This window comes from Vulpes lagopus, chromosome X (genome assembly GCF_018345385.1).
Source record: "Vulpes lagopus strain Blue_001 chromosome X, ASM1834538v1, whole genome shotgun sequence".
Classification (NCBI taxonomy): Eukaryota; Metazoa; Chordata; class Mammalia; order Carnivora; family Canidae; genus Vulpes; species Vulpes lagopus.
The window spans coordinates 25,828,647-25,847,867 of record NC_054848.1 but is presented as its reverse complement, the minus strand read 5'-3'; the positions used below and the strand labels follow the sequence as shown (position 1 = coordinate 25,847,867).

General features: G+C 42.0%; 1 protein-coding gene across 7 annotated transcripts in view; it reads right to left on the bottom strand.

Annotated features, from left to right (window-relative positions):
- Positions 1-18,877, bottom strand: part of GK (glycerol kinase) — a 76,237-nt gene extending 57,360 nt beyond the window's left edge. For 2 of the 7 annotated variants that reach the window (XM_041740604.1, XM_041740605.1), the window contains exons 1-4: positions 18,652-18,875; positions 16,771-16,893; positions 8,368-8,441; positions 5,947-6,053 (exon numbers count right to left, since the gene is read on the bottom strand). In XM_041740604.1, the coding sequence (XP_041596538.1) occupies positions 5,947-6,053; positions 8,368-8,441; positions 16,771-16,893; positions 18,652-18,729 (382 nt within the window). In that variant the 5' untranslated portion in view covers positions 18,730-18,875. Of the gene's footprint in view, positions 1-5,946; positions 6,054-8,367; positions 8,442-16,770; positions 16,894-18,651 lie in introns of all 7 variants that reach the window. The other 5 variants (XM_041740603.1, XM_041740606.1, XM_041740607.1 and 2 more) reach the window with 5 other exon arrangements.
- Positions 18,878-19,221: the final 344 nt, after the last annotated feature.

Sequence of the window (19,221 nt, the reverse complement as noted above, 5' to 3'; positions counted from 1 at the left end):
TCTAAATAACCTTTATCCAAGTATGGGGAAAGGAAATGAGGAATTAAGGCCCCAGAGCCTCAATGTTCTCTGTGAAGTAGCACACAAGGTTATCTGCTCAAATGGGGTCAAGCAAATTAGGATCATGAGTTTGGGGCATCATTCAATTAGAGCTCAGGTTCTGAAGCCAGACTGCTGGGGTTCAAATTCAAATTCCTGTTTCCTAGCACCAGGACCCTGGATCTCAATCTGTTTTATCTTCTGTAAATTGGAGAATAGTTCCCACCTAACAGGGTTACAATGAGTTACTATGTATTACAACAGTGCTTGGCACATAATAACTGATCAATAAATGTTTCTTACTGCTTCCGTTCATTGTTAAAATATTAGTTTTAATTAATTTATTTTAGAGTAAGAAAAAGCACGAGTGGGAGGGGCAGAAAGAGACTCAAGCAGACGCCACACTGAGCTCAGAGACGACACAGGGCTTGATCCCACAAACCATGAGATTACCACCTGAGTGGAAACCAGGAGTTGGTCACTTAACTGACTGAGCCACCAGGTACCCCTCATTCTCATCAATATTGCTGAGGAGAGAGTAAACTAATAGTTGCAGAGAATGGGACTGAGCTAAGCAGGACTCATAAAGGAATTTCCCGGCAGCACTGTGGACACAATACAGAGACCAGAGAACTCAGTTGGACCTCAGCAACAGACTGCTAAATTGGAATACTGTGAACATAATAGTTCTGTGACAACTTTACACTGTGAGATCACAATGAATTCATAGTCCAGTAAAATCTCCTATTTTTCCCTAGTACATTAATTTTCCATAAATAGACTGGCTGCTCGCTTAGCCGCAGTCTCTGAGTCACTATCCTACGTCCTTTGGGCTACCTTTCTTTATTGCCTCATTCTAACTTACATTCAGAATGTAATTGAGAGCTATTTCTATCTGACTCATTGGTCACAGATTCCTCCCTGACCACTCTTTCTTTTCCTTCTATCTTAATTCGGTTCCTTTGTCCTAAGTAAAATTGCTTTTCTTGCAGATGATCAAAGTCCAGCGAAATAGCTTCTTAGGATTCTCCTGCTGCCATAAACACATCTCCATTATTGATTTCTCCCCAGCGCATGCAGGCTTTATGTAGTTCTTCTGAACTTTTTCAGTGTTCCAACATCTATTTTACCCTAAAATCCTCTGTATTTTTTTAAGGTTTGTTTTATGTGGGGCTTGAACTCATGGCCCTGAGATCAAGACTCACATGCTCTACCTACGGGGCCAGCCAGGCACCCTTTTGGTTTTTTTTTTTTTTTTTAAAGAAAACTTTTCTAGGGGCATCTGAGTAGCTCAGTGGTTGAGCGTCTGCCTTTGGTTCGTGATCCTGGGGTCCTGGGATCAAATTCTGCTTCAGGCTCCCCATTGGGAGCCTGCTTCTCCTATCTTTCATGAATAAATAAAAATCTTAAAAAAAAGAAAAGATAACTTTTCTGGGGTACCTGGGTGGCTCAGTTTCTTGAGCAGCAGACTCTTGATTTCAGGTCATGATCTCAGGATTGTGAGACTGAGCACCATGATGAGCTCTGTGCTCAGTGGGGAGTCAGCTTCTCTCTTTCTCCCTCTGCTCGCCCCCCCCCCCACTCGTGTTTGTGTATGCACATGCTTTCTCTCAAATACTTTTTAAAAAAAGATTTTATTATTTATTTATTTATTTGGAGGAGGACAGAGAGAGAGAGAGAGAGAGAGAGAGAGGGAGAGAGAGAGAATGAGTTGGGTGAGGAGCAGAGGGAGAAGCAAACTCCCTGCAGAGCAGGGAGCCCTATGTGGGCCTTGATCCTGAGACTCCAGAATCATAACCTGAGCCAAAAAGGCAAACGCCTAGCTAACTGAGCCACCCAGGTACCCCCACTCAAATAATCTTTAAAAACCAACTCTACTAAATTCTACCTCTGAAACTAGTAATACAATATGTTAATTAAATTTAAATAAAAACAAAACTTTTTTGCCAATCCCAGCACACATGCTTCTCTAAATAGTGCCTAATTTTTAATTCCTTCTTTCTCAGAATTACATATTCAGGTCCTGTAATTCTCTACCCTGGTTTATCTCCTACTTAGGAGCATATGAGAGTTACATGTCTCAAGTATGTATAATTTCCTGGTCCCACAGTCTTTTAGTTACAGATACTATCATCATTGGCATATATAAAACCCAATGCAGTACACTGTATCTAGGAAGTTCAAGCTTCACCTGCATGTTCTTTCTCAGGAGGTATTTTTCTGGACAGTGAGTGCTGCGAGTAAAATTAGCTAGTCAAATGCTAACTTCAAAATCTCTGGTTCAATTTTGCTTAATATTGCCTGTGAAAAGCTATGATCATAGTTAAGAAAATATACTTAGAAAAAGACTTTGGAAATACTGTAGGGTGTTATAATTGTTGGTAGAATTATGGATGGTATGCATCCTTATTTAAAAATAAAATCAGGGCACCTGGCTGGCTCAGTTGGTAGAGCATGCAACTCTGATCTTAGGGTACTGAGTTCAAGCCCCATGTTGGGCCTAGAACCCACTTTAAAAATCAATAAATAAAATCTTAAAAAAATAAAAATAAATAAAAATAAAGTCATAATTTATAATTGGAACAAGTTTTTAGGGGAAAAAAACCCCAAAACTCTAAAACCACCCAAAGTGAAATAAGAACCCTGGAGGAAGGCTCTAGGGCTACTAAAAGTGCCATATGGGAAGAGGTGTAAAGCTCTAAGAAAAACAGTCTCTGGAAGATGTGTGCTTGAGGCATGTTATAACAATTGGAAATGAGATCCAGCCAAAGCTGGGAAGCTATTTTGGACAATAAGGTACCTTTCTGAGACACCCTGAGAGTAGATAGAAGACAGAAATGTGTGTGGATGTTTGGCAGGGCAAGGCAGTGGGTGGGGGGTGGTTTCCCTTTTCTCCAATAGTGTGGTAACTACTTAACTACTTTGGATACAAGGGAATTTAACAGCTGAAAATTTTATGCTCCTGAGTTTTTAAAATTTATTTTATTTTATTTTATTTTATTTTTTATTTATTTATGATAGTCACACACACAGAGAGAGAGGCAGAGACATAGGCAGAGGGAGAAGCAGGCTCCATGCACTGGGAGCCCGACATGGGATTTGATCCCAGGCCTCTAGGATCGTGCCCTGGGCCAAAGGCAGGCGCTAAACCGCTGTGCCACCCAGGGATCCCTTAAAATTTATTTTTAAAGTAATCTTCATAACTCAACCTGAGGTTTAAATTCATGACCCCAAGCTCAAGAGTTGCATGCTCTACTGATTAAGCCAGCCAGGGGCCCCTATAGTCTCAATGTTAAAGCAGTGTATGTTATATTTTGCTTCTACCACATGAGGATGAACTTTGTAGCACCTTCAGTTCAATGGCAGGCTTAAACAGAGCTGCCCACTCTAAGAAGTAAAGCAGCCCCCTATTTACTTGTCTTGGACTCCTATGTGCTGTTGCACTGAGTGAACTTTGATTTTGGAGACATTGCTCATCCATACCTGAAATCTATAAAGTTTCTGGTGGAAGACAACTAACACCAAACTAGGTTCTGCAAAAGAAAACAACCAGCGATTGGCACCTGGCTGGCTCAATCAGGGGAGCATCTGACTCTTGATCTCAGGGTTTTGAGTCGGGGCCCCATGCTGGGTGCAGAGGGCTGTAGATGTTGTTTAAAAATAAAATCTTTAAAAAAATAAGCAAAATATTTTTTTAAAAGAAATACAACCAGCTATGATAAATTCTTAATGATTAATAGGTAAGACTACAAATAAATCACTTTTTAGCTAGAGTTATTTGCTACACTAGAGCTAAAAAGTGAAGTGGTTTGAAAAAAAAAGTGAAGTGGTTTGTGAAGTTATCTTTGGTAATAAGATATTTTGACAATGGAGTGTGGCTTTATAAGCCACATAGATTTTTCATGTCTTTGGTAATAAGATATTTTGACAATGGAGTGTACTACTGAATGCCTCCTATATGTTTAGGTCATTGAGGCTGGAAAACCTGGGAGAACAATTCAAGGACACAACCAACCATCACTTTGATTTGCACAACTCATCTAGAACTTGGTGAGTGATACTCTAAAAGAAGTTTGAAACACTTCCACATTGATATAGGGACAAACGGGGTAGGATATTCCATTAATTTGTGATAGCATTAACATGTGCTTCCCTCACTTGGCTGTTGGTGGCACAACCCTATTGTGCTCCACTGTTTCCCTAGCATACCCAGCATGTGAGTCTGCTGAACAATTGATTTTGATAACATTCAGTCTTTTTTTAAAGATGAATCCATTTGAGACAGACAGAGAGAGAGAGAGAGAGAACAGAGCAAGAGAGGCAGAGAGAATTCGAAGCAGACTACCCGCTGAGGACAGAGCCCGGCATGAGGCTCAAGTCCACCAGCCCAGTGGAAACCAAGAGTCAGATGCTTAACCAAGTGTGCCATCTAGATGCTCCATTCAGTCTTTTTTTTATTTTTTTTTTTCATTTTTTTTTCCATTCAGTCTTTTTAAAGTAAGTTTTATTTATACAAATAGAGCAAAGTCTGAAAAAAAATTCAAAGTTTCTCCCCAGCATCTCCACCAAAATGAACAATCAAAGTTTCAATTCAGGAGTGCTGGTAAATCTCATAGCCAAGATGATGTGAATCAAGGCACCACTATCACCAATTGAAGGTTGCCCTTACTTGGGGTCAAACTACCTACAAGGGTGCCTGGGTGGCTCAGTTGGTTAAGCCACTGACTAGATTTTGGCTCCGGGCATTTCAGGGTTGTAGGATTGTTCCCTGCATCAGGCTTGCTGCTCAGCTCCAAGTCTGCTTGAGAATGCTCCCTGTCCCTCTGCCACCCTCCCCGCTCATGCTCTTGCACTCTCTTTCACTCTCTCAAATAAATAAATCTTCAAAAACAATAAACTACTTGGAATTAATACAGATCCTGTAATAATCTAACACTTCCAGTTATTTCAAGGAGATGCTCTAAGTGAAATGCTTTCACTTCAACCCCCCCCCACCGCCCATGTTCCCCAATCTATCTAGGGGCTCCAGCAAAAACCCAAGCATCATCTTTGACCAATCACATCCCCTGACAATACTGCTCTCTCTACTACCCTGAATTCCAATGTATCATCCAGTTCTGCCCCCTCAAATCACCTCCCCTGCTACCACTGCCAGTCAGGTCCCCATCCTCTTTCTCAGGACTTCCACAGCAGCCACTCAGACCTTTACTGTCCGCCCCCACATGGCTCCACAGTGCAGTGAGGAAGTTGTCTTTAAACTGCAAGTCAGATCCTGTCATCCCGTCACCTTGCTTAAAACCTTCTCACTGCCAGCTTCCCGTGATACTAAGAATAGCACCCAAACTCCTAACTGTGGCTGACAAGGCCCTATTGGCTTCCCTGATTACTGTTCCTACTGAAACCTCTGATCCACCCCCACCCTCCTTTCCTCCACTTTTCACACACTGGTCTTTTTCCAACCCAGAAATAGGCCAAGCGTATTCCCACCTCAGGACCTTTGCACATGCTGCTTCCTTTTCCTTACACATTCTTCTCCCAGCCATCTGCATGGTGGGCCCCTTTCGGCTTTTGAGACCTTGGCAACAGTGTCAACTTCTTAGAGAGGCCTTCTCTAGCTGTTCAATCTAAAGTAAGCCTCTCTGGGCCCACCCTACAGTATCAACTCAGTTTTAGCCCCTGCACAGGGCTTCCCAGGACCTGAGATCAGCTCGCATTTGCCTGCTCTTACACCCACTGGAATGAAAGCTTCATGAGAACATGGATTTCATCTACCCATTTATTGTCACTCCCTCAGTTGGCACAGAAATGCTTGCCATTGCACAGGTGTTTGGCTATGTGCTGAATGAATGAATGATTGAATTCAATTGAGATAATCATACATGGAGAAAAATATTCTATTAAAAATACCTTTTATGTTGGAAATATCAATATTGAGCTGTCCAAGTTTCTCACATGTTTTCTCTATACACTCATAGACAGACTGCAGAATTTCCTTAGGGTCTTGTTCCACCCATCTTTGAACAAAAGAATGTATTTGGTTAGTCCACAAGGAAGCAATATAAACATAGCTTATTCCTCTAGATATGTATGCTTATGAAGGTGTGGCAGGTGCACAAATCAAAGAAAATTACATTAGCAAAGGAAAGTATCACCAGTATTCCAAAGAAATGATTTAAACAAAAGCCCATTTCCCTTACATTTTTCTCATTCTTCACATAGTAATTACTCATTTGAAAGAAGGCAAGCAATGGCAGACCATAAATAGCAGATACTCTACCTACTTTTAAATAATTATTTTCGAATCTAATAAAAAATTAGCTCCCCAATTCTTTAGATCCTGTGACTTTTGATGAATTTTGATAAGCCAACTGCATTTTTTCACTAGTCACTAGCTATTTCTAAGTAGATTGAGATACATATATCACTCTTGGGATGGGGGCAGTGACTGATCTACTTATTTACTTACTTGTTTGTGTATGTACTTATTTATTTGTGAAGCAAAAGGAATTCTGAAAAGAAGTATACTAATCTCTTTTGCCATTTTTCTCCCAAAATATTTTGTGAGAATTTAGGGAAAAATTTAAATTACATCCAGTAATTATTTCATGTAGACAAGGCATTGCTTCCAGTTTTCAGACCCAATCCTGGCGCCATTTTGGTAAGGTACAAGGACCTCAGAAAGATGAAAGGCTCATCATAAATGACAAGGAAAAGAAGTGTGGAAAAAAACAAAATGGCAATTGAGGAAAACCACAAGTAGAAAGGACCCAAATTTAAAAAATCCTACCCTCGAATCTGGAAGTCCAAGGGAATTCCAAATGCCTTTTTTTCTTGGCCTTCCTTGAGCCTGCCTGGCTCTCCTGAGCTTTGAGTAGTCTCTAAATTCTTTTTCTAAAAACTTAAGCTCCTTCCACATATTTCTAACTTTTGTCCATTCAAGACCTACGTGCTCTCTCCAAATTGCACTGGGATTAGGCCTGTGGACAGTCATTCTAAGGCTAGTATGGTATCAATAGCTTTCATTACTAAAATAACTCTAGAGAGAGGGGCACCTGGGTGGCTCAGGGGTTGAGCATCTGCCTTTGGCTCAGGTCATGAGTCCCGAATCGGGATCCTTGCAGGGAGCCTGCTTCTCCCTCTGCCTATGTCTCTGCCTCTCTCTCTCTCTCTGTGTCTCTCATGAATGAAAAAAAACAAAACCTTTAAAAAAATAAAAAATAAATAAAATAAAATAATTCTCTAAAATGCAGGAGAACATTTTTCATGAAAAGGAAATACTAAAATTTGGTAGGGCATCAAGTTTTTTTTTCTCTTTCTTAAATTGCATTTAGTTGTTAAGTAAAATAAATAGATCAAAAGTGCATAATCTGTTGAGTTTTAACAAATGTATGTCCCCATCTAACCACCATCCCAGTCAAGATACAGAATTATTTCTGTTGCTCCTGAAAGTTTTTTCATGCCTCTTTCAAGTCAATCACATAGTCCACAGGCAATCAATTTTTGGATTTCTATTATCTTAGATTACCTTAGTCTCTTCTTATATCTCAGATACAGCCATGCAGTGTGTACTCCTTTGTGTTCAGCTTTGTTCATGTTTCATGATATTAATACAAATCAACCATGTTGTGGCATGCATCAGTTCACTTTTTAAAAATTGCCTCATGGTATTTCACTGTTATCCATTCTACAGATGACAGACATTTGGGTTGTTTCCAGTTTGGGCTATTATGAACAAAGCTGCTATAAACATTCATGTATATCTTTCTATAGCCATATGCTTTCTGCTTTCATTTCTCTTGGATAAATTCCTAAGAGCAGAATCTGCAGATATATGGCTGATTTCATAAGAAACTGCCGCCGTTTTTCAAAGTAGTTGTATCATAAACATCATTAACTTTTAAATAATATACTTAGAATTCTATTTAATCACAACTACTACATATGCACATTATTCCAAGAAGGGTGATTTTAGCATTAGATGATAAGATATGTGAATGTTTACACTCCAATCAGCAAAGCAGTGTTTGCCAAGGATGGACATAGAACTAAATGCCTTCGAGGTCAATGTGGAATTTCTGTTATTTAATGCTCCTCTGCCTTGCTACTTTATTATCGCTTCCTTTCCTGTCACTGAATTCCCAAGCTGTCAATCACCCATATGTTTTTGCTGAGCCACCAAGGTACTGCTTCTTTCCTTGACTAAAACCTATCTCTCAAGCCTTCTCAGGAGGGGTTCGGTCAAGTTTAACTTACAAGGCCACTGGGCAGGTAAGGTGAGATGGATTAATAAATACAAGGTAGCTTTACATAGTAAATCAGGGAACGTACCCTTCTCTTGGAAACTCTTGTTTTATTTCCACTTGGTGATGACTAAGTAGTTCGGCTGTTCTTGAATTGAAAACCTGAAAAACATATTGCAATGTTAGGGTGAAAATGCAGGTAGAGAGGAAAGGTGTTCAAAGCTATTCAGCAACTGAAGTCATCAGTCACCAACAGAAAAAAAAGTCCAATCAGTGAAATGCCACACAGGATGTTCTACGTTCTTTCAGACAGAATCATGATAAAGAGAAATCTATTGAACATGAAGCTAAGGGGCAATTTCTTAATCTTAAAAAAAGCACAACTGGCTCCAAGCTATAGGAAATTTAATACATCAACCAATTAATAGCACGGATCTCAAGAGAGAATAGGAAAACCAAGAATAAGAGAAAGGAGGTAGAATGCTGATGGGGACGCTGGAAGGTTCCATTCTGCTTCCACTAAGGAGGAGACACACTAAGAGTCATAGGTGACACAGTAAGAGTCATAGGTACAGGCAGCCCGGGTGGCTCAGCAGTTTAGCGCCACCTTCGGTCCAGGGCATGATCCTGAAGACCCGGGATCAAGTCCCACGTCGGGCTCCCAGCATGGAGCCTGCTTCTCCCTCCGCCTGTGTCTCGGCCTCTCTCTCTCTCTGTCTCCATGAATAAACAAATAAATAAATTAAAATAAATAAATAAAAAAAAAGTCATAGGTGCCCAGGCAGAGAAGGGCACTGTGGAAATCCCTTTGAAGGGAAGCACAGCAATGCATCTAGCTCTTATAAAGGTAAATGGGGTCCTATCCACAGGGGGAGAAGTGTATCCTGGCATCCATCTGGCTGAGTGCTTCCCTGTCACACAATTATTATGAATTGTTGACCTCTGGTATAAAACATTAAAACATAAAGCTCCCAAAGAGGTGCTGTACAATCCTCCACAATTTTACTACTACTAAAATAATACATTAAAAGAAAAACCCTTAGCCATCTTTCCTCATGTACATTCTTTTTGACCTGCGTGTACCTATACTTGAGTGGCAAAGTACTTAGTCTTTCAGAGTCTGGATTCGTATTTTAATTAAACCCAGCTTCCGAAATCATTGTAATTACAGCAGTAAAGTTACATCCAATTAGGTAAGAAAGTGTTTCCATGCCTAGCTTTCCTGTGGGAGAAAATTACCTGCTCATTGCAGGCTACGAAAGGGAAAGTAAAAAGAGAAAACACACCATGAGTGGCTGCTGCCCTCCCTCCCCAGGACACTATCTCCCTTTTGGGAGGAAGTGATGAATCTAATGAAAGCTAAGAAGGTAAATTCTCAAGTCCTTTGCGGAGATAAAATATCTTACAAGCCAAAGGTTAACTTGACATGTCATAAATAAAAGGCACTTGACAGAACCCCAAATAATATCCCCCTAATTTACAACTTAGCCGTAGAGTGTATCTATAGGATGTTCACTCCATTTGTCCTGTTTTATCTGGATTATCTCTAAGGCCTAGAATAGTACCTGGCATAGGACTGACAATAAATATTTGTTGAATGTCTGAAAAAAATATGGCCTACCAGGTACTTATTGGGAGAAAAACTATCAAATCAAATGAGAAATGGTTATGTGGCAGAAAAACTCTTAAGAGGAAACCATAGTTGTATAATTTTTATTCATACTAGTACTGCTCCCAGGGTCTTCTCGCAAATCCCCAAAGGGCGTTGGGTTAGGAGAAAAGTGTCCCTTTTGGTTGGCTGGATTCATAAAGACCTCTATAGCAGATCTATGAGGCTCTGAATGGAGTAGGATCCCTGTTCCATCACCTACTAGTTTTAAGGAGGCTAACTTCAGGAGTCTACACTAACAATGGATTTGTGGGCCTTTGAAACAGGCACAGAAAAGGGAAGAATTTTGGTGAATTCCATTTGGCTTATTAGACCATGATGCTGGTAGTCACACAGCATTTGGATATAAAAGGATGGAACCTGGACTTCCTTACTTCTTCAGAGCTCTGAAACTGTAGCATACAGACACTACCTTTAGATGTTTAGGATTTGACCCTGTGCAACACTTCCAAGTTTGTGGGACACTTTCTAGGTTTAATATTTTTTGGAATCATCAACTTTCTGCAGCACTGTCCAACAGAAATATAAAGCAAACCACTTATGTAATTTTAAGTATTTTCATAAAAAACAGTAAAAAGAGGAAGGTAAAGTTAATTTTAGTAACATTTTATTTAAGCCAATATATCTAAAATAATTATCACTCTGACATGTGATCAATAGCAAAACCTATTAATGAGATCTGTTACTTGTTTTAGAAGTAACTCTTTGAAATTTGGTATATGTTTTGCTTATGGTCCACCACAATTTGGACTAAGCACATTGAAAGTGGTCCATAGCCACATGTTGCTAGTTAGTGGCTATTGTACAAGACAGTGAAGTTCTGCAGTACTATTTTTCCTCATACATCTAGGTTCATGTGAAGAGTTTTAATGGCTGTCCATCTGCTTGCAGATGGACAAATGTACAAAGAAGGCTAATGATGCTTCCAGAATCCTTTCTGCCTGGAAGGTTACATATTTTATATGAGAACACAATGCCCAGTAGCAACAGTGCTAATCTAGTAGATTGTAAAAGCCACTGCCAACTAAAGATGGCAGTAGCTATCTAGTTTGTCTTATAAAAGTTCTAGCATGGTCATTGTTTAAAACTCATTAGGTGGCAAAGGAGAAAGACTTCGGAATTACAGATGGCCCTTACCTTTTTCTCCCTTTCCAGATTTGTAATTCACCAAATTTTAAGTCAGTTAAGACTTCAGATGTATAACAGCACAGAACCGAAGGGTCTCTTTAAGAAAATTAATTAAAAGGAATATTTGAAGGCACAAGGAGTCTATGCTTCCTGGAAGACATCCTTGAGATCCTGTAGGGCCAGCATTTTCAAAATGTACTCCTTGCATCTCCAGGACCCTTCAGAAGCTGGGAAGGAGGACAGGGAGCTCCAGCTGAGCCTCTGGGCTATGCCATACCCTGGATTTCACATTTTTATCAATTTTAGCTTCGAGATTTAGGTCCTTCCAGAGAAAAGCCTAACAAAGGAGTTCTAAAACAAAAAACAAATGATGACACTAACTGAAACCCGTGGCCCTAATGTCATGCTACTGTGCTTAAAAAGTGAGCTCCAGAAGATTGGCTAATACAAACAGAGCTAACCTCTGAGTTTCCTAAATGCCAATTCAGTGCTTTTCCAGTACAAAATCATGTTAATATAAATTATGTCTTTTCATCCTCCATTACATGGCAGCATATATGGGAGTTTTAGGACATCAAAAGAGAAAGGACACCTCATTCAGACTTCTGGGGGTCGGAGAGGGGCTATCATATCAGAATAGGTAACTTCTAGACTAAGATTGAAGGTGGACTCGCAGGGAGTGCGTGTGGGCCTGGGAAGGGATGGGAGGTTAGGATGAAGGGGGGAGAGCAGCTGCCATGTGTCTGTGGGGATCCAGGTGAGATAGCTGAGGGCTCCTGTCAGACTGGGAGCAGCATCGGGGATTGAAAGAAAGGAAGTACATTGCTGAGAGACTTAACAGGATATAAGCAATTAGCTGCATCAAGGGCTTGGAGGGGGAGGAGTCAAGGAAAATGAGGGACACCCATGCAGGACAGGGGACAGGTTAGCAGGAGGCAGTGTTTACACAATACAGGATACAGTAGGAACAGTGGTTGTGGCACACAGAGGGGTTAAGGAGATTTCAAAGTTCATTGTAGATAATGTGTTATTTGGGGTGTCATTCAGGCATAGATGTTGAGATGCCCAGTGGGAAGTTGCTTATATTTTAGGTCCTAAGCCTCAAGAATGAGATTTGTTCAGGTTACAAACCTGGAACTAGTAAGATGGGTTAGGTCCTGGAGATCTAACACAGAGCACAGTGAGTACAGCCCATAATATTGTATTATAAACTTTAAAGTTGCCAAGAGACTAGATCTTAATTGTTCCTACCACAAAAAAGAAAGGATAATTATGTGACATGATTGAAGTATTAATGCTACCATGGTAACCGTATTACAATACACAAGTGGATCAAACAACACTCTGTACACCTTACACTTACACTGTTACCTGTTGGTTATATTTTAATTAAAAAAAAAAAAGAGAAAAAAAAGAAAGGAGAGAGGAAGAGATCTGTTTTCAGAATTTTGAGTTGGCCAGAGAGGCAGAAGAGATCTTCACGGTTGGTGTAACACGGAGGCAAAGAGCACAGGCCCGGGAAGCACACAGAGCTGAGGGTGCGGGTCAAGCTCCGGTCCTGCCCATGTCAGTGGTGTGATTTTAAATTTCCTGAACCTCGACTTTTCCATCTGTCAAAGGATTAAATGGAAGAATTTATGGAAAGTGTTTCACACAGGGCAAGTACATAGTATGTTATCCAAATGACAGGACAAGCACCGGTGGTACCGCGACTGCTATTTTCATTACTGTTACTGCTGTTACTACTACCACCAGCCAGCAGCACGACCCACCAGTGGGAGTTAGGATTCAAAGCCACGTGTGCTATGTTCATCTCTAAGCACAAATCACTTTGCAGTTCTAGATTCTGTTTTATGGGGAGGACAGCTACAAACTTGAGAGGTTTGTTGTTGTTGTTGTTTCCAAAAAAGGAATACTGAACATCTGAGTCTTGAATGATACCAAAGGGGCACCTGAGTAGTTCAGTCGGTTAAGCTTTGGATTCTTATTTCAGCTCAGGTCATGCTCTCAGGGTCCTGGGACAGAGCCCAATGAAATGGCCTCCCTGCTGGCTGGGGAATCTGCTTGAGATTCTTTGTCCCTCCCTCTCTGCTCCTCCCCCTCCTTTTGCGTGCAAGTGTGCTCCCTCTCTATCTCTTAATAAATAAATCTTTTTTTCAATAAATAAATCTTAAAAGTAAAAATAAACTGAAGAAAGAAGTGAATGTAGGAGAGGAATTTGGCAGTGCAGGCACATAGCATACATCCTAAAAATGTCATCATTACTGCTGCTGCCGCCACTACTAATGCTTATTCCTATTGTTAGGGCTACTACTACTACTACTACCATTCCCCTCAAGTGACAGAATTAGAAATCACCAACTCTATAGTCATCTTTAAGTCTAATTCATGACTCAATTCCAGCTTTGCCGGACAGGGATGGTTTAAAAAATGAAGAAACAAGGAAAATTAATTTTACAAAAAAACTATTTAAGGAGTTTCTGAAACAAAGCAAGCCTTCCTTGTCTTAGAAGGAGAGCAGTAGGGAGATCGGCATGCTGTCCTTACTAAGAAACTGTCCCTTGGGGTCCCAAGATGAATTCACTTATCCTTGCTCACTCATCCTATGACTAATTTAGCCAGCCCATCATAAACATGCACATTCATTTCCCTCCCCACGTGATTTCCCCACTAGCCTACGCTTTTACACCACACTCAGCTTTACTATGTGATAAAACATTTTTTTAGGAATGTAAACTCCCTCTCTAGAACTCTATGATACTATATAAATTTGAATGACCTAAAATAAAAATACTAGCTACAGGGGTGCCTGGTTGGCTCAGTTGGTAAAAGGATCTGCCTTCAGCTCAGGTCATGATCCTAGGGGCCTGGGATGTAGCCCCACATCAGGTTCACTGCTCAGCGGGAGGTCTGCTTCTCCCTCTCCCTCTCCCTCTGCCTGCTGCTCCCCCTGCTCATAATCTCTCTCTCTCAAATAAATAAAATCTTTAAAAAATACTAGCTACAAATATATTACATTGTAAACTTGAGACCACAAATGGTATACTGGCATCTTCCAACAAGCCACAGAGGTAAGGAAAACATGAATGACAATATATTTTTCTTAAAAATGAAACCACATTAAATAGCATATAATCTCTAATACAGCTATAGTTGCCAAATTAGACTTTTTCCAAGACTTCACAAATTTTACCCTTCCTAGTCTTCCAACCCTAGAGTTCTAGTCAACACATCTGAAGGGCTCAGATGTCCAGTCATGTAATGAGCACCCACCACATGTGAGATGCTGTGTTAGGCCTTGGGGAGGAAAAAAACTACCCTATCCTGCCCTTTAGGGAACTTAAAATTAAAAGTTCTTAACATGCAATGTTTACGGGAGACAAGAGGATGAGAGGGTGACAGCTCTATGAGACCGTGTTCTTGCCATTTGTGTAAGGTGATGGGCAAGAAAATAAGCCAACCTAGTGGAAAAAAGAAAAACACAAAAGAAGTGCAACTGTAGTTATCACAACAGTGGCCTCAATCTACCGATGAGCCAGAATAGTTTAACCAAATTTACTGTTCATTAGTGGCTGTCCCTTCATGGATGCTTAATAAATATGTGTCAAATAAATACATGAAAGAAAGTGGAAATCTGTCCCTAAGCCTTATGAGATCTGGAAGCATGATGGAACAACTGGGGCCAAGGCAATGATTCCTGCCAAAGCAAGCACGAAACTACAGTTCTAGCCATGCTTTGGAGACTATTGGAACAAAATGGTTGCGTAACCTTATCCACGGTGATTACACCTGAGCCCTGCCCAGGACCCGCTGAATCTGAGTCACAAGATGATCAAAACCGGCAAGACTTATTCAAAGGCAACGTTTTTTACATATTGCGAAACCAATAGTATGTGTATGTTTTTCTTGGTGAAGATTTATCCGTGATTATAATCAGAACAGACATCTGAAAGATAGGTAAGTGGCCTTCCCCAGTCTCTCATTTTCCTGTCACATCACTCCAAGCAGCCGGGGAGCCTAGGGCAGGGCATTAAGAGGACAGGCTTCTGAGTGTGACAGACCTGGCCTTGAATCCTCGTTCCACCGGTTACTCTGTGATCTTGGGCACAGTGTTCAGCACAGTCCAATCACCTGTGGAAAGGAACTTAATAGTACTACCTACATCATGGTTGTTAGGAGGATTAAATGAGATAATGATGGAAAAAATCCTCAAATGTAGCATCCAGCACATTTCAAGTCATACCACATTCCAAGCCTTTGCTTTTGTAACATTCAACTCAATGGGAGAAAAACAAAGTTACCAAATTAAAGAAGGAAGTTGACTATTTCAGCTGAAACTCTGGTCTTCTAAAGAAATGGCCCCTCCTTAAAACCTGTTACACTCATTCTCTTTCCAAGAAGTTCCTATTCTGTAATCTGAGTAATCACGTGTCAACCCCAGTTCACTGTCCTATCAGACAAGTATGAAATTTTTCCTTTAGTACAAAGCCTATCCAGAGGATCCCAGGGTGGACTTTTTGGCAACTAGAAGTGAGCATGTTCTAAAATGGCAGGTATACTACTAAAATAGAAGAAATTAAGTAATCAAGCATACCCAAGTCAGGAAGTTTTAAGATTTTTTGGCTCCGAATTACAGAAGGTATATAATTATAATACAAAGCAGATAAGAGCTTTGAATAGAGGTGTAAGAAAAGTAGTATAGGGAGGGATAGGGGATCCCTGGGTGGCTCAGCCATTTAGCACCTGCCTTTGGCCCAGGGCGTGATCCTGGAGTCCCGGGATGGAGTCCCATATCAGGCTCCCTGCATGAAGCCTGCTTCTCCCTCTGCCTGTGTCCCTCTGTCTCTCTCTTTCTCTCTCCGTGTCTCTCATGAATAAATAAAATCTTAAAAAAAAAGGAAGGGATAGAAAATTCCAAGAGTTTGAGGAAGACTTGTTAGGAGATGGCAGTTGAGGCACTATTTGGAGGCAGATTCAAATTTCAAGCAGCAGATCTGGGGAATAAGGGAGGAGGCAATTCGCACAGATGAAGAGCACGAATAAAGAAATCTTGTGTCCATCATGGGAGAAAAGCAAACATTGCTAGTATAGGAAAAGGAAGAAGAAAGTTTGCAGAGGTTATTGGTCTTATAAAAGTCAAATGATATGTAAATCTAATGAATAATGGTCAGGAAATTATTCAAACACCTTTAACTTTATAAAGTTCCTTATGACAGTTCTTATCCACTGTATTCTTCCCGGAGAAGGTAAGCAATGAGTTTTGAATCATAATTACAACATGGAACAAAACTACTGGAACAACTCCTGGGAATCACCTTGGGATTGAAGCACTTATTCAGCAAATCCATTATCTGTATTTTGCAGGGAGTGGTTTAGCAACCACTTTCCTTATAACCAAAGAAGAAAACACCTCGCTAAACCATTCCTAAGTTCTGTTCGACTTCACACATGATCTCTAAGTCTTTTATCTACCTGTGAGGCATGCTTTCACAGTTGTTTCTCAAGAGGCAGAAAACTTAATTGACTAACTTTTTCACATCATTCCATAAGTAGGATGGGAATCTTATGAATTTGCACCTTAGCTTACTCAACGAGACCATGCCGCACAGAGCCCAGCAAACAGAACTCAACTTCTGGGGGCTTGTGTTGTTCATGTCACACACTGAACAGATAGATGATCGTGAGAATACGAACCTGATGAATTCTTTCCCCACCAAGGCAGAAAGATGCCTCTTGGGCAACAGAATCTTTAGAACAAGCTGCAGTAGGACAGCAACAGTGAAGAGTCACGTACAGGCTGGCGCCTAAAAGGGAAGCCTACAAAGTTATGAAATACTTTACCTGTATTCATAGAAGGCAAAAGCTGCATAAACTTGAAAACAATCACCATGTTTAGTTTGACCCTCTCCCAGTGCTTTATGAACTAGTGGCCAACATTTAAAAATTGAAAGATTTCACTGAAAACTTTAGACTATCAGCTTTTCTTAAAGAATTTGAAGATCTGGCAACCACTGGGCTGATGTTCCTGCTTGGCAGCTGTAGGCTGTCCCCTTGGCCTGAGTCTGCTCTCCACCTTCTACCTGGCTGGCCCCTGCAGGCATTTGTGTGGGCAATTCTTGAGTGTGATTTCAAAAATTAACCCACAGTTAGCACACGTCTTAATGGTCTTTCTTAATCTGGGGGAGATGGTAATGATGATTGTGTATTTTATGTATTAATCAAATCCAGTTAGACAGACTATTTTACTTATGATTCAGGATTACTTTACAAACATTTATATGAAAATCAGACAAAGTGAAACCTGCCCTGGGTGATTAAAAGATAAGCAATGTAAGAGACAGTAGAACTATGTCTTGGCAGCTCAAACCAGGGTAAGTCATTAAAGAAGATTCAAACTTAAACTGGACTGAAAGCTTTTTGCTGGAGATGAGAGGCTAGTATCAATATGAAGGCACAAATGCAGGTTTTTAGTCAAGTGGTCAGCTAAACAGAACTTGGAAAAAATGAATCAACTTTACATATAATGTATACATATAGGTACACCTATGTGTGTATATATATATATATATATATATATATACACATACAAAATAATGCACGAAAAAAATCATTCGAAGAAGTGAAGACAGAGTTAAATAATCATTCAGTATTTACACCAACCTGTGAAATTAGTCAAATATCCACTGAAAGCTTGAGTTCTTAACAATCATTTATTTAAATAACTTTTAAATTCTCTTGCTAAACTGATGCTGGATCACTTTAAGAGCAAGTTTCCTAATTGCAAAAACATATTAATAAGCAGAGTCCCTTAAATAGCACTCCGTTGTGATAAAACTGCTATCATACATGGTAAATAAAAAGAGAAACAGAATTTTCCTGTCACTTTATGCTGTGAAGCACGGAGAAAACCATCTGTTTGTAACCGGCAAAGTAACAGAACTGAAATTTGTGAGTCTCCGAAATTAAATAAAGATGCTGGTAAAAGCAGTGTAGTGTGACTTTCCTAATGTGTTCAGCAGCCCCCTCCACCACGCCGGCATTCCACCTTCTGCAGTTTCTGTGGGAGAGGATGACAACGCACCATCACACTAATACTATATTCGTTCCGCTGCTCCAAAGGACGCTATGTTAGGCTACCAGAGCCGTGACACAGCTTTCGCCCCATCCAAGGACGTCCTGCGCCCCGCAGGCCAAATGCTCCTGGGGAAGCCCGCAATAGCGGTCAGTGTGGCCACCTGTCCCTGGGGGCGAGCGGGCCGCTCAGGACGGATGCTCGGCTAGCCCTAGTTCCCTTTGGGGGTGGAGTCCCACTATTAGTAGGTGACCCGGCTCCACCACCAAGGCCGGGGCTGCTCAGCTCGGCCGCGGGGGTCGCGAGAGGCCGAGGTCCCCGAGGCCCACGCAGGGCAGCTCCAGCGTGGCAGGTCCCGCTTTGGGGGCCTTGGCCTCCACCCTTTGCCTAGCCACCGGGGCCCGGGGTCGGGGAAGGCTCGGGTTGGGGACGCGACAGCCAGCCCCGAGTCCCTGCGCTCCCGCCTCGGCTCGGCGCCTCCTCAAATGTCACCCTGGGCTCACCAAAAAGCGCGTTGAGCTGGTGCCCTGGTCCACTGCCCCCACCAACGGCCCCAAAACTGCTTTCTTCGCGGCTGCCATGAAACCAGCTTCGGGTCAGCGGGCTATCGCGGCCCGTTTCCCCGGTGACGGCGGCGGGCGGGGGAGGGGCGGGCGGCGAGCCGGTAGACGAAGCGGCGCGCGACGCCAGAACGCTCGGACCGCGCTCCAGGCAGCCCCTTTACCCGCGCGGAACCTCCTCACCCCGCCCCTCCGGCCCAGACCCCGCCCCTAAACGCGTTCCCAACGACTTAGGGGCGTGGCGCGGGGGGGCGCTGCCCGCCGGGCCAGCCAATTAGCGAGCGCAGAAAGAGGCGGACCGCTCCGACAATCAGAGGGCGGTGAGACGTCACGGGGGCGGGGCCTGGGCGCGGCGGAGGCGGTGGCCCGCGCAGCAGATCACGTGGGCTCCCGCGACCCGGCGGCGGAGCCGTCCTGCCGCAGGGCCCGGGCCGGGCAGGGCCGGGGCCGGGGGGCGGGCGCTGCCCTTTGGCGGGGAGGGTCGCTGGCCCGTGGAAAGGCTACAGCTCCCAA